Source organism: Vitis riparia, chromosome 4 (assembly GCF_004353265.1).
Source record: "Vitis riparia cultivar Riparia Gloire de Montpellier isolate 1030 chromosome 4, EGFV_Vit.rip_1.0, whole genome shotgun sequence".
In the NCBI taxonomy this organism is placed as follows: Eukaryota; Viridiplantae; Streptophyta; class Magnoliopsida; order Vitales; family Vitaceae; genus Vitis; species Vitis riparia.
Genome location: NC_048434.1, coordinates 17,684,036 through 17,696,325, shown reverse-complemented (window position 1 = coordinate 17,696,325; position 12,290 = coordinate 17,684,036). Strand labels below are relative to the sequence as shown.

At 32.6% G+C, this 12,290-nt stretch overlaps 1 protein-coding gene across 1 annotated transcript; it reads left to right on the top strand.

Moving 5' to 3' along the window:
- Positions 1-5,295: 5,295 nt before the first annotated feature.
- On the top strand, positions 5,296-12,179 carry LOC117912225 (calreticulin-3). The gene is made up of 14 exons (XM_034826737.1): positions 5,296-5,417; positions 6,656-6,763; positions 7,654-7,846; positions 8,468-8,726; positions 8,920-8,976; positions 9,080-9,127; positions 9,986-10,072; positions 10,168-10,225; positions 10,306-10,373; positions 10,490-10,582; positions 10,666-10,722; positions 10,808-10,909; positions 11,315-11,347; positions 11,899-12,179. The coding sequence occupies exons 1-14, from the start codon at positions 5,327-5,329 to the stop codon at positions 11,908-11,910; spliced, it is 1,266 nt and encodes a 421-aa protein (XP_034682628.1). The 5' UTR covers positions 5,296-5,326; the 3' UTR covers positions 11,911-12,179.
- Positions 12,180-12,290: the final 111 nt, after the last annotated feature.

The window sequence follows — 12,290 nt, the reverse complement described above, 5'->3', positions numbered from 1 at the left end:
AGCCAAAGAAGCCTACAAACTCTTACTAAACGTTTTAAAAGGAGTTTTTTTTCCTTCTTAAAGATTAATCCAAACAGGGCTTTAGCATTTGGATATAAACTAAAAAGTTTCTTTGATGGCTTTTTAATAAAGGGCTATACAACCAAAAAAGTGATTTGTGAAATCAAGATTTGGTTAATCTTGGTTTCGATGATAATAAAGATTAATCCAACTAAAGTTGCTTTTTTCGCATGGGTGGCGACATGGGGGAAGGTGCTCACTTTGGATAGACTTCAAAGAAGAGGGCTACAACTTCCAAATCGCTGTTTCCTGTGTGGTTGTGGGGAAGAAAGTGTAAATCATATCCTTATTCATTGTACAGTGGTTAGAGTTCTATGGGATATTGTTTTTGGTTTAGTTGACGTGAAATGGGTTTTTCCAGAAACTGTAAAGGAGGTCTTAGCTAGTTGGAGGGGCTCGTTTGTGGGAAAGGAAAGGAAAAAGATTTGGGACGCCATTCCGTTGTGTATTTTTTGGACGGTGTGGAAGGAGATGAATAGATTAGCTTTTAGGGGAGGTGTGCTGAACATGCAGAAGTTAAAGAATTTTTTTGTTTGTAATCTGTGGAGTTGGGCCAATTTGTATGTAGGTGAGGAGGCGTTCTCCCTTATAGGATTCCTAGAGCGGATAGCTTTCTTTTAAAGGGAGGTATTTTTTTGTAGTTGTTTTTTGAGGCCTTAGCTGCCTTGTATACTCCCTGTATACCTTGTGGCGTTGTGCCTTTTGAATGAATTTGCTTTACTTATAAAAAAAAATGATAATAAAACAAAGTTTTGGAACTAATAGTTTATTTTTAATGTGTTTATATGAAAAGAATAAGTGACAATCATAAAGATAAACCATACCCAAGGACAATCAAGAGAGAGAAAATTTCAAAGAGAATATCAATCAAGATCATTTCTGTATAATCTTTTTGTAAGGTTATTGATGTATTAGGATCATGAATTTCACTTTTACCGAAGCACTTAAATTTATCCATGTATTAAATTGTTTTCAATTCTTTTATGAATTGCATGAAAAATTGAATTGAGGAAAAACCTAAGTTTAATGTGGTTAAAATCTTTTTAAAGGTTTTTCAAAGATTGAAGAGATATTAGCCAAAGTTTCCTTGCCTTAATTCAATTTTAAAAATGTGTTTTTAGTGTGACTAGTTGAGCTAGTTAGGCTAAACTAATCGAGGGAAGCAAAAATATTCAAAATTGGTAGAACCGTATTTCAACTTTTTTAGGCTAAGCCTTGACTAGTTAAGACAAAAGCTGAATCGGTTCTTTGCCTCAATCGGTTGAGCTTGTTAGGCAACGATAACCTTAACCACTAGTAGCCAATTGATTGGTGGAACCCAAACTATGTCTAACGGCTAGTTGGAGTTTTAACTCTTATTTAAAGGCTTCAAACTCTTTGGTATTGATAAGGAAAGAGTTTTAAATCATTTTTGAATATTGTTAAGCCTTGGGGGAGTGTTTTGAGTGCACTTGCTTTTTTATTTTCATTTTATCTTAATGTGTCATCAAACTTTAGGGGATGTTGGATTTTTGGCTGAATACAAAAAATCAAAATATTTGGTTTTTTTTTATTTAGCTAAAAATAACATGTTGATATTAACCAATATAATTAAATTGAACCTATTGATAACAAGTTCACTTTACCTATATTGGTTGATATCAACATGTTAATTTTAATTTAATAGAAAAAGTCAAATATATTAAAATTTTCTATTTAGTTAAAAAATAAACACCACCCGTTTCTTTATATTATATTGTGTCAAATTGTAAACTAAAAATTACATTCTTATCAAATTTTTTCTTGCATACCTTGTGAGGTAGGCTTAAGTGTAAGGTAACACATGAGGGTTTCCAAGTGTAGTGTAACACTTAGGGGTTTCAAGAGTTGTTCTCTTGAGGTGATTGTAAAAGGCACTTGGTACCTTAATCCAAGAGGTTGTTTGGAGTTATAAGTCTAAGAGGGTTAATTAGAACTATAATCCAATTGTAAATCTTGGAAGCTCGAGTTCAAAATTTTTATTAAGGATAGTAATGGACAAGTTTTTTCAAGTACCCTCCTAATTGGACAAATTTGGAATAAATTTAAATAGGTTTGAGGTTTGAGGCAGGTTTGGGGAATTTTTTAAAATCTAGATGGGTTTGAGGCGGGTGTAGATTTGCCTTTATATCACCTCTCCCCTTCCCCGATTATATATAATATTAAATAAAAATATTTTAATTATTTTTTTCACTTTTCATTTTTTTAACATATATAAAATATTACTTTTAAAAAAATTATAAACATTTATTAATTTATAAATGATATTTATTTTTAATACAATTTAAAATTTTAAAAGTACAAAAAAATTGAAATAAAATAAAATAAAATAAACAGGGTGGGGCAAGACAAGGCAAGTATGAGAATTTTCCTTACCTATCAAGTCTTATTTATTTATTTTTTTTGGATAAGGATGTAATAGATATAAATAAATGAGATGGGGTTGGGATGAGGATGACCCATCTCAAACCTACTCTATTGTCATTTGTATCGTTGATTAATGGAACTCTCACTCTATCAGGAGCTTCAAAAGAGTGGATGTATGTCAAGTTATGTTGAACTATAAATCTTGAGTTTACATTTTTCTTTTTCATACTTTTTATTTATTTATTCATAATTTGTTCTTATATTGATTTTTATTATATTATTATTTACATTATCATTTATATTCTTTAAATTTAAAATTTTAAAAGTGACCATCACCTTATTCACCTTTTCCTCTAAGGTGATTTACCTTAGGTTAGTATAACCAATATCTTAACTTGATTTTTGGAAGAACTACTTACTAAGAACTTTTTTGGGAGTGATTTTAATTTAAAGCGCTTTTATTTGTAAGCTTTTGTTAAAGCGTGTTTGACAATATTTCTATTCGAAGCGCTTATCAAGCACTTCTCTAAGAAGTAATACAAGTGATTTTTTAACTTTTTAAAAGTGTTTTTAAAATTTGGGTACATCTTTAATTTTTCCTTAAAAATGTTTTCTTATGCTAAAAGTGTTCTCTAAAATTACTATTTAGCATATAATAGCATTTTTGCTAGAAACACTTTTAAAGAAAGTAATTGTTTAGAAATTTGAAGATTCTTCCGATTTTTTTTTAAATAATTTTTTTAAAAAATGGTGTTTTGAAAAAAGCAATTCTTCAAATTTTAATGTGATTTAAAAAAATAAAAAATTGTTAAACAATGATACCCTATTTGATAACTGTTTTTAAAAACTAAAAAATAATTTTTGAGAACTGTTTTATGATATTTTGGAAAACAATTCAAACATGTTTTCCTTTTTGTTTTTTTAACAACAGTTTTTCTATTCTCATTAAACCGGTCCCAAATTTTTATTAAAAGAATATATAAATATTTTTTATTTTTAACCTATTTTAAAGTCGTTCTCAAACTAGCAAAAACACTATCAAAATAACCCCTTTATTTTTAACTAAATTACCAATTTACCACTAACAAACGCCTTGTATGTTAATTCAAATGGGTGAAGTCAAGAGACTGATCTTGCTGTCTTCTTCCTCGTCTTCTCCGGGAGAAGACTTTGACAAGTCAACACACGACGGGAAGACTCCAAGTCTTCCTAAACCCCACCTATAAAATGCCCTTCTCTTTCCACAAAATTACTACAATACCAATTGCCCAGCCGTTGGGTTAGGGCATTTCCTTTATCATACCATTAGTAAACCATGGTCAAGCTTTTCCTTCTTTACCATCAACTTTTTCTCCAAGTCAACATGATGACTCGGTAAAGAATATATTTCATGTTTTTATTTTTAAATGCACCCGGCCAACCTCCTAAGGACAACCCAAAGGTCCAATGACCTCATATACCACTTAGAAACCTCGTATACTATTAACCTTTTTTAAAGTAATTATTGTCAAGAAAAACATATATCTTAGTTTTATAATACATTCATTCAAATACACACGACATTCAAGTATAAAAGGAATTGATGGATAATCTCGGATCTAACTAACAAAATGTATTCAACAAAAACACTTAATAATTTAGGACTTGTTTGGTTGTTGTGTTTTGAAAATTGTTCTGAAAAACAGTTTTTGATAACAGTTTTTTGTGTTTTTAGAAGAAAAAAAAATGTGTTTGGGAACTGAATTTTGGAAAACAATTTTTTGTTCTAAAAAAAAAAAACCATGTTTGATTGAATTAATAAGAAAGTTTTTTTAGAATAAATAAAACAAAAAACATGTTTGAAAGTTATTTTTTTAATTAATAAAGTGTTTTATTCCATGAATTTGATGTTATAAATATATAAATAATTTTCATATGCATAATTCATTTAAATTTTAAAAAATTTATTCCATTTTGAAATTTTTACACTGGTTATAATTTTTTTAAACAAATGATGACTTTGTAACTATGTGTGAGTATATTAATTTCAATAATTTAAGGAAGAAAAAAGGGTTTGCAGGTGGGGGTATGGTGGTTGGGTGGAACTCACCTTTATGGAAACACAAAGCATCTAAGAAAACATAAAAAGAATAAAGAAAAACACGAAAAACAATCTATTATTTGAACAGTGAAAAAACAATGAATTTTTTTTTTATTATTTTCAAAAAAGTGGTTTTTAAGAACATGAAAAACATAAAAAATAAAAACACACTTCCTTCCCCAAACAAGTTTTTTGTGTTTTTTGTTTTCAAGAATAAAAAACAGTTCTTAAAAACAAGAACCAAACAAACCCTTAGACCTTGTTTGGTTGCTGTTTTTATAAACTGTTTTGGAAAACAGTTTTTGTTCTAAAAAAACATGTTTTATTGAGTTAATAAAAAAAAATTTAGAATAAGTAAAACAAAAAATATGTTTGAAAGTTTTATTTTAATTAATAAAGTATTTTTTTTATTAATTTGATATTATAAATATATAAATAATTTTCATATGCACGATTCGGTGAAAAGGTATAGAAAATATATATATAAATTTTTTTCCTTTCCTTTCTTCTTTTCAAAATACTTTTTAATTTTAAAAATCTAAATTTTTTCTTTTGACAAAGGAAATTTCAAGGAAGGATGAAAGAAGAAAGACAGGGAAAATGACCACAAAGGGCCCACAACATCAAAAGGAAACTCCGCCATTGGGCCTTGCAACGTGGTCTCCCCAATGGTATTTTCCGTAATTAGAGAAAAAACGGAGGGTGTTTGAATTTCCAGACTTCTATAAGTAGCCAAAAATCTAAAATCAAAGCATTCTCCACCAAATGGGGGTCCTTGGCAATAGTAGTGGGTTTAGTGATATGCTCAAGAAGCTTTTGCTACTGCCACTGCTCCTTTCCTTTCTCCTCACTTTCTCACTATCTGAGGTCATTTTTGAAGAGAGATTCGAAGGTGAGCTTTTCTCTTTGATTCGGTTTGGTTGCTGAGAAAATATGGAAGATTTTGGAATGTTTTTGTTTTATGGTGGAGGACAGTCAGTCAACTGACACTCCATGCTCTTTTTTCTCGCTGTTAGCTACGAACCTTGTTTCTCCTCCGGTGTTTTCTCGGGATCCAAACAGGGTTTAAAGGGTTGCTATTTGTGGAAAATCGGAGATTCGGTCGTTTCTGTTCGCTTCTTTTCATTCCTTCGTTTCCGGTCGGCTTTTTTTTTTTTTCCTTTTCTCTTCGGGGTTAAAAAAATAAATAAAACAGAGGAGCTAGTGCGAGAGATTTGTTTGATATCCATTTGTTGTTTTCTGATTCGGTCTCTTTCGTTGACTGAGCTGACACTTAGTACACTTTCTCTCTGTTTTTAAGTTGTTTATTAGGATCTCGAGTGGTGGAAAATTATAGATTTAAGCTATTTTTTTCGTTCGCGAGCTGTGGGCTAGATGAACGAGAAGCTAGTTTACGAGATTTATTTTATAGGTGTTTGTTTTTTGTTTAGTCTGCTTGGTTCCTAAGAAAATCGTAGAAATTTTTTAACATAGAAGGAAGTTACTCAACTGACAGCTTATACGCCTTCTTTCCGTTTACGAGTTGTTTGTTTTACGGTGTTTTCTCGAGAATCAAGCAGGTGTTGGCGTGTGTTTAATATTCAAAAAATGTGTTTTTATGGCTTTAGTTAGTGAAGGTTTTTCAAGTAGTGGAAAATCTGAGAATCGAACATTTATCTTTTTCTTTTTCTTCATTTGATCCGCCACCTGTTTTTTTCTTTGGTTTTTTCATGGATTCATGGATGAAAAGCTGCTTTATAAGATATGTTTGATGTCTGCTTGTTGCTTTTCTAAGGTTTGGTTGCTGAAAAGGAAAGAAAATTTTGAATCTATTTTTTTTTCCGGGTTTTAAAAGTGGAATTGTCTATGTAGGTTAGTCAAAAAAGTTGTGATAGTCAAAATGTTATTAAAATGTCATTTTCTTTTCTCTTCCTTCATAGTTCATATTCTAAGCAACAAACGAATTTCGGGGTGACTTTTTGGTTCATCTATTGGTGAAATGAAGCTCGTTTTTTTTGGTCAATGGTGACCATTGACTTAAATTGGTGACTTTATGCTACTTTCTGAGCGATTATTTTGTGTTCTTTGTTGATTAGAATTTGATTTTTTTTTCCTTGACTAACAATTTTGATTATTATGGTTTGGAAAAAGATGGGTGGCAGAGTCGGTGGGTTAAATCAGATTGGAAGAAAAGTGAAGGGAAGGCAGGATCATTTAAGCACACGGCTGGCAAGTGGGCTGGAGATCCAGATGATAAAGGTAACCTTGGCATTCGATTTCAGATGATATTTTGTTTTCTATTATGTATATTGGATGAATTCATTAGCTCACTAATAGTGGAGACATTTTGTTTTATATATACTTGTGAGTTGACTTAATTGAGTTGCTTTACCTACTCGGGTTGCCGGCTTTTGAAATAATTGAATTTTCTAAGCATTTGACTATTATTACTCTTGTCATATAAGGGGTTCTAAGCCATCTCAAATTTTCCCCCAAATATACCTTTTCAAAAGGTTGTTTTTTGTTTCTTGACTAACAAGTGATAGACATTATATAATTTTAATAGAACTCAGTTTATTCTATCTCAAAGCTTTCCAATATAAAATTTAGGATTAGAATAAAAAACCTTGCTGATGATAGTTGATTTTTCCATGGATTTGTTCTGTAGATTCTGAAATATTAATAATGCATGTTGAGGTTGTGGCTTAATCGTCATTATTTTTCTCGTCTATGTTAAAAGCTGAATACTACTCTAATGTATGGAAGTGGTAACTTGTAAATCATCGTCCTGAGAGTCATGACCAGTTTACACAAAATTTGATCTAGTGTGTTGTCTGGATTAAATTAAAGGGAAAGTTGGACAGTCAGATATTTCAGTCATTTTTCCCTGAACATTTGTAATTTGGGAAATTCTTTGAAAAATCTATCTCTTTGAAAGATCTATCTCTAAGTTTTGAAATTTAGAGAAATTAGACCAAGTAAATTCTAAATATCAAAGTATCTTTTTTTTTCTTTACCCCCCTGAAGTTTAAGCAAAAATTTTGATAAATTAGTCTAATACGATTGGGATATTCACTTGGAGATTGGCAATTTTCAATGTGGAGGGTAGTTTGAATAGCAGTTATTTGATTTTGTGTGGAATCTTGTAGGCATCCAGACATCTACAGATGCAAGGCACTTCGCCATATCTGCTAAGATTCCAGAGTTCAGCAACAAGAACAGAACATTGGTACTCCAGTATTCTATAAAGTTTGAACAGGAAATTGAATGTGGTGGTGGTTACATAAAACTTCTTTCTGGATTTGTCAATCAGAAGAAATTTGGGGGCGACACTCCTTACAGGTCTTTTCCTTACTTCCCAGTATTTTTATATGATTTGTGCCACTACTGTTTACCCTCCATTTATTTGTATTCATTTCAGACTTAACGTTTAAAAATCTGTTAATACCATTTTTAACTGCTAATTTGGAGTTTTTTACTAGGTTATTTTGGGATTGCCATCACTCATGCCCGATGTAGCTGCATGCTTAGCTTGTGAAAGCCCTTCTTGGTCATATGATTATGGATGACTTAGCAATTCCAAACCCTTCACTAAGAAGAAAATGAGTGTTATATGATGCACAAAATTTGGGCATAGAGCAAAGATGATTTCACCATTTCACACCCTCCACTAAGAAGAAAATTACTTACTATGTAATATGATGCATAAAATTTGCATATAGCAAAGATTTTGGTATGTTATGGGGATATGATATCTCATGGCTCAACCTAGAATACGGCTTTTGTGTTTTGACATGCTGCAATGGTGAAAAAGAATCTTTGTTGAGCAATCATACACGATAATCATCAAACCATTTCTAAAATTCAGGACTATGCCCTTCTATCTACTTGGTCTTTCTTCACAAGTTCCTTGTTTGGGCATTATTAAAGATCCTGCTAACTGCCAATTTTCATTCTTTGTAGTGTAATGTTTGGACCAGATCTATGTGGCACACAAACAAAGAAGCTCCATGTTATAGTCTCCTACCAGGGCCAGAATTACCCTATCAAGAAGGATCTGCAATGTGAAACGGATAAGTTATCACATTTCTACACATTCATTCTTAGGCCTGATGCATCGTATAGCGTCCTGATTGACAATCGAGAGAGAGAATCCGGAAGCATGTATTCTGATTGGGATATCCTCCCCCCTCGAAAGATTAAAGACACCAAGGCAAAAAAGGTTTCATTCTTGAACTTAGCATCTCAATATAACCTAGCTAAAGTTATTTATTTACTTGAAAGTGAATCTTGATACCTTGCTTGATGTTTTGTCTCAATCCTCCATTTGAATTTTGCATCTTTTGGACTAAATTTTCCCCTTAAAATTTTGTTCAAGTCATTCTTTTAGTACTGATGTGTACCATCATTGACAGCCTGCAGACTGGGATGACAGAGAATATATTGAAGATCCTAATGATGTCAAACCTGAGGTATCATATTTCTATTCTTTTTCTATCCTAATGATTTCCATAATGTTTCTTAATTGTTGCCCATAAATGACGTGCTCACATATATTCATGGTGGCCATTACAGGGTTATGATTCAATTCCAGCAGAAATTCCTGATCCAAAAGCTAAAGAGGTTAGTGGAGTGCATATCAAGATATATATGCTCTACAAGGGAAGGCCGCATAATTTAGATGCCTTCTACCTTGTTGATATTAGACCCAATAAATGTCCTTCCTTTAGCTGGAGTTGCTTGTGCTAGAAAGAGGCTACTTAGGGCTTGCTTGGGAACTGGTCCTAGAAACAGTTTTCCATTCTTTAGGACAGATAACAGTTTCTCAAATTTAAAACAAAAAAACAGTTTTCAAACTTAAAAACACATTTAACAAATTTTGGAATGAAAATAGTGTTTTGAGAAGTTGTTCTCAAAATATGCTGATTTTTTAGAACAAATTTAAGGTGCTTTTGGACGTTTTTATAGAATGTTATGAGAAACAATTGAAAACATGGAGAATGGTGGGGAACTTTTGCATTGTGCATAAGAGCATTGTGCTTTCACAGAGAATAGACTGAAATAAATAGAATTTTTTCATCCAAAACAACTTAGAATTGTTTTTTAAGAACTGTTCTCAAAAGTTGATTTTGAAAAGGTTGTCAAATAAGCCCTTGGTTTTTGAGAAATTCCTTTCTTTTAATCTCGATTCATTTCCTTTCCAGTCTCAGGTATGAATGGGTGGGCTAGGTAAAAACCCAAAAGAGGCTAGTTCATTAATTACTTTTTTTTTTCCTTTTCTTTTTTGGTGTTTTTGCTTCTTGCTCTTCTTCATTAATTTTTTTCTCCCTTTGACAAGCACATGCACACATGCAAATTTTTTTAGCAATGGACAGTGGAAATTAAGACTGTTTCATAATTCTCTTAGTTTGCCGTTTGATGCTAATCATAGAAAATGAAAAAGTGCTTACAAAATGACACCCCATTGTTATTGCTGATTAGCCTGATAATTGGGATGAAGAAGAGGATGGTCTATGGAAACCACCAAAAATACCAAATCCAGCATACAAAGGACCATGGAGGCGGAAGGTAGGCCAACAAACTTTTAATAACTAACAAATGAAGCTTGAAGCTTAGTTTTTTGTTGCAATTTCTCATCCATGATGTAATTCTTAATGCAACAGAAAATTAAGAATCCTAACTACAAGGGGAAGTGGAAGAATCAATGGATCGACAATCCCGGTATGGAAATGATTTGCAAAATAAATTTGGACTGTTGATCTGGAACAGCTTGCTTATAAGTGGGTTTTTCTCCTCTCCAGAATTTGAAGATGACCCTGATCTTTATGTACTAAAGCCAATTAAATATGTGGGCATCGAAGTGTGGCAGGTATGGCAAACGTATTAGTTTGATGAGTTTGGAGATGTCTGGTTTTATATTGCAAGCATTTCATATTTAGTTATTTGCCAGATGGGTATATAACCTGATTGTGTGGTGGAGTGCAGGTGAAGGCTGGTGCAATTTATGACAACATTTTGATTTGTGATGATCCAGAGTATGCAAAACAAGTTGTGGAGGAAGTATTTGCCCATAGGGAGGTGTGCCCCTGAACCCCAACATTTGCAGGCCAGATTACAAGCTCATAGCTGTGCCTAACTTAATTTTTTGTTTTGAATTTCAGTCTGAAAAAGAGGCATTTGAGGAAGCAGAAAAAGTGAGAAAAGCACGAGAGGAAGAGGTTATCAGCCAGACTACATTTTCTTGAGTTTGGTTGAACTTGTCTGAGCTAAAGATTTCTAAACAAGTCTGCCCTCTTTTTGCAGGAAGCTCAAAGAGCAAGAGAGGAAGGTGAAAGAAGGAGAAGGGAGCGGGGCCATGATCGACGTTATCGAGATAGGGAGCGATACAGAGACAGATATAGAAGGGTTTGTATCTCATATGCTTGATTTTATTACCTATTCATCATAGTTATTAGCTTTGTCTGTTTTGCTAATTCAATTCTCTGATTACCTTCTATTAAGACTCAACGAGGGCTAGATTGGATTGTGTTCTAGAAAGCTTTCTTTACTTCTGTCACCACCTAGTTACTAAACCTAGGTTTATTGGATTTTTTGTTTTTTCATCAAAAACGTTTTTGGATTGGTTGACCTCTCTTTGTATCATTGAGCTTATTGGGTTGTGCATTACCAGTTAATTAGGTTAAATTATGCAATAACCAATACGTGTGTCATGATGATTTTTTTGTGTCGCTGATGCTATTTTGGTAGTTTGGAAGGACTATTATTTATATAATATGCATTGATTTCGTTTCGCTCTTTTTCTTTTTGCAGCATCATCGCCGCGATTACTTGGATGATTACCATGTAAGCATGCATCTCTGCTTTTACTTATTTCTGTATAAAACCCTAGCAGTAGGAATATAGTCCCTCCCTTTTGTGAAAATGCCCTTGAATTATACAATGTCTCAATCACACCTTATGTTCTAACACAAGTCTCTCCCAAAATGATTCCCGGCTCTTAATGAAACTAATTCTCAACTCTTTGTAGATCCTTAATGAAAATATATTCCATATGGAAGAGTGGAATAAAAATCTTGACTAGAGTGGAATTAGGTTTCCATAAAAATGAACTTGTGATTTCTATTCTCATTCTAAAACACAATTCAAACTTAGTCGCATTCCAAACATGCCCCAGATTATTTTAAATCTTCATAAAACGAAACGCTTTTCTAACATTTCATCTCCTGGGGTATTCATCCCCATCTGCATTTCGTCCCATCCCGAATGATTCTCAAATCCTAGCTGGCCTCTTTCATTTCAAAGAACACAAGGCAGAACCTATTGCTCAAAGAAATAGCAGAATTATAACATCAAGCTTGTACACTTTTTAACATAAATCTTATTTGGGTTTGCAGGATGAACTCTGATGATCATGCCCAAACACGAGCCTTTTTGAGATTTGCTGCCCCCCGATGAACGTTTGCGGTACTCTCTCCCCCACAATCTTCCCCTTCCAGCCTCAAGGTCAGAATAACGATGCCAAATCAGCATCATTTTGCCAGTTGGCAGTATGTTTTGAAACCATTGTTGGTATCATTATATCATTCCTGGAAGTATTTCTTGGATGTCAATCTGTTGTTCTATGCATTTAACTTTCTATGTAACAACTGCTCTACAAATAATGTTATTTCCCCAATATACTTATCCAAAACAAGAAACAAAAATTATCCAAGTTAAGTACAATGGTTTATGTAGTCTGAATCAAATAGATTAAAATTTTCTTTGCCAGACAAACCAAACTCATAAT

Bases quoted from the DNA above. Each gene is read 5' to 3' on its own strand.
- LOC117912225 (XM_034826737.1), top strand. From the start codon at position 5,327: ATGCTCAAGAAGCTTTTGCTACTGCCACTGCTCCTTTCCTTTCTCCTC. The intron at 6,764-7,653 runs GTAACCTTGGCA...GGAATCTTGTAG, and splicing joins TGGAGATCCAGATGATAAAG to GCATCCAGACATCTACAGAT. The intron at 10,583-10,665 runs GTGTGCCCCTGA...TTTGAATTTCAG, and splicing joins AAGTATTTGCCCATAGGGAG to TCTGAAAAAGAGGCATTTGA.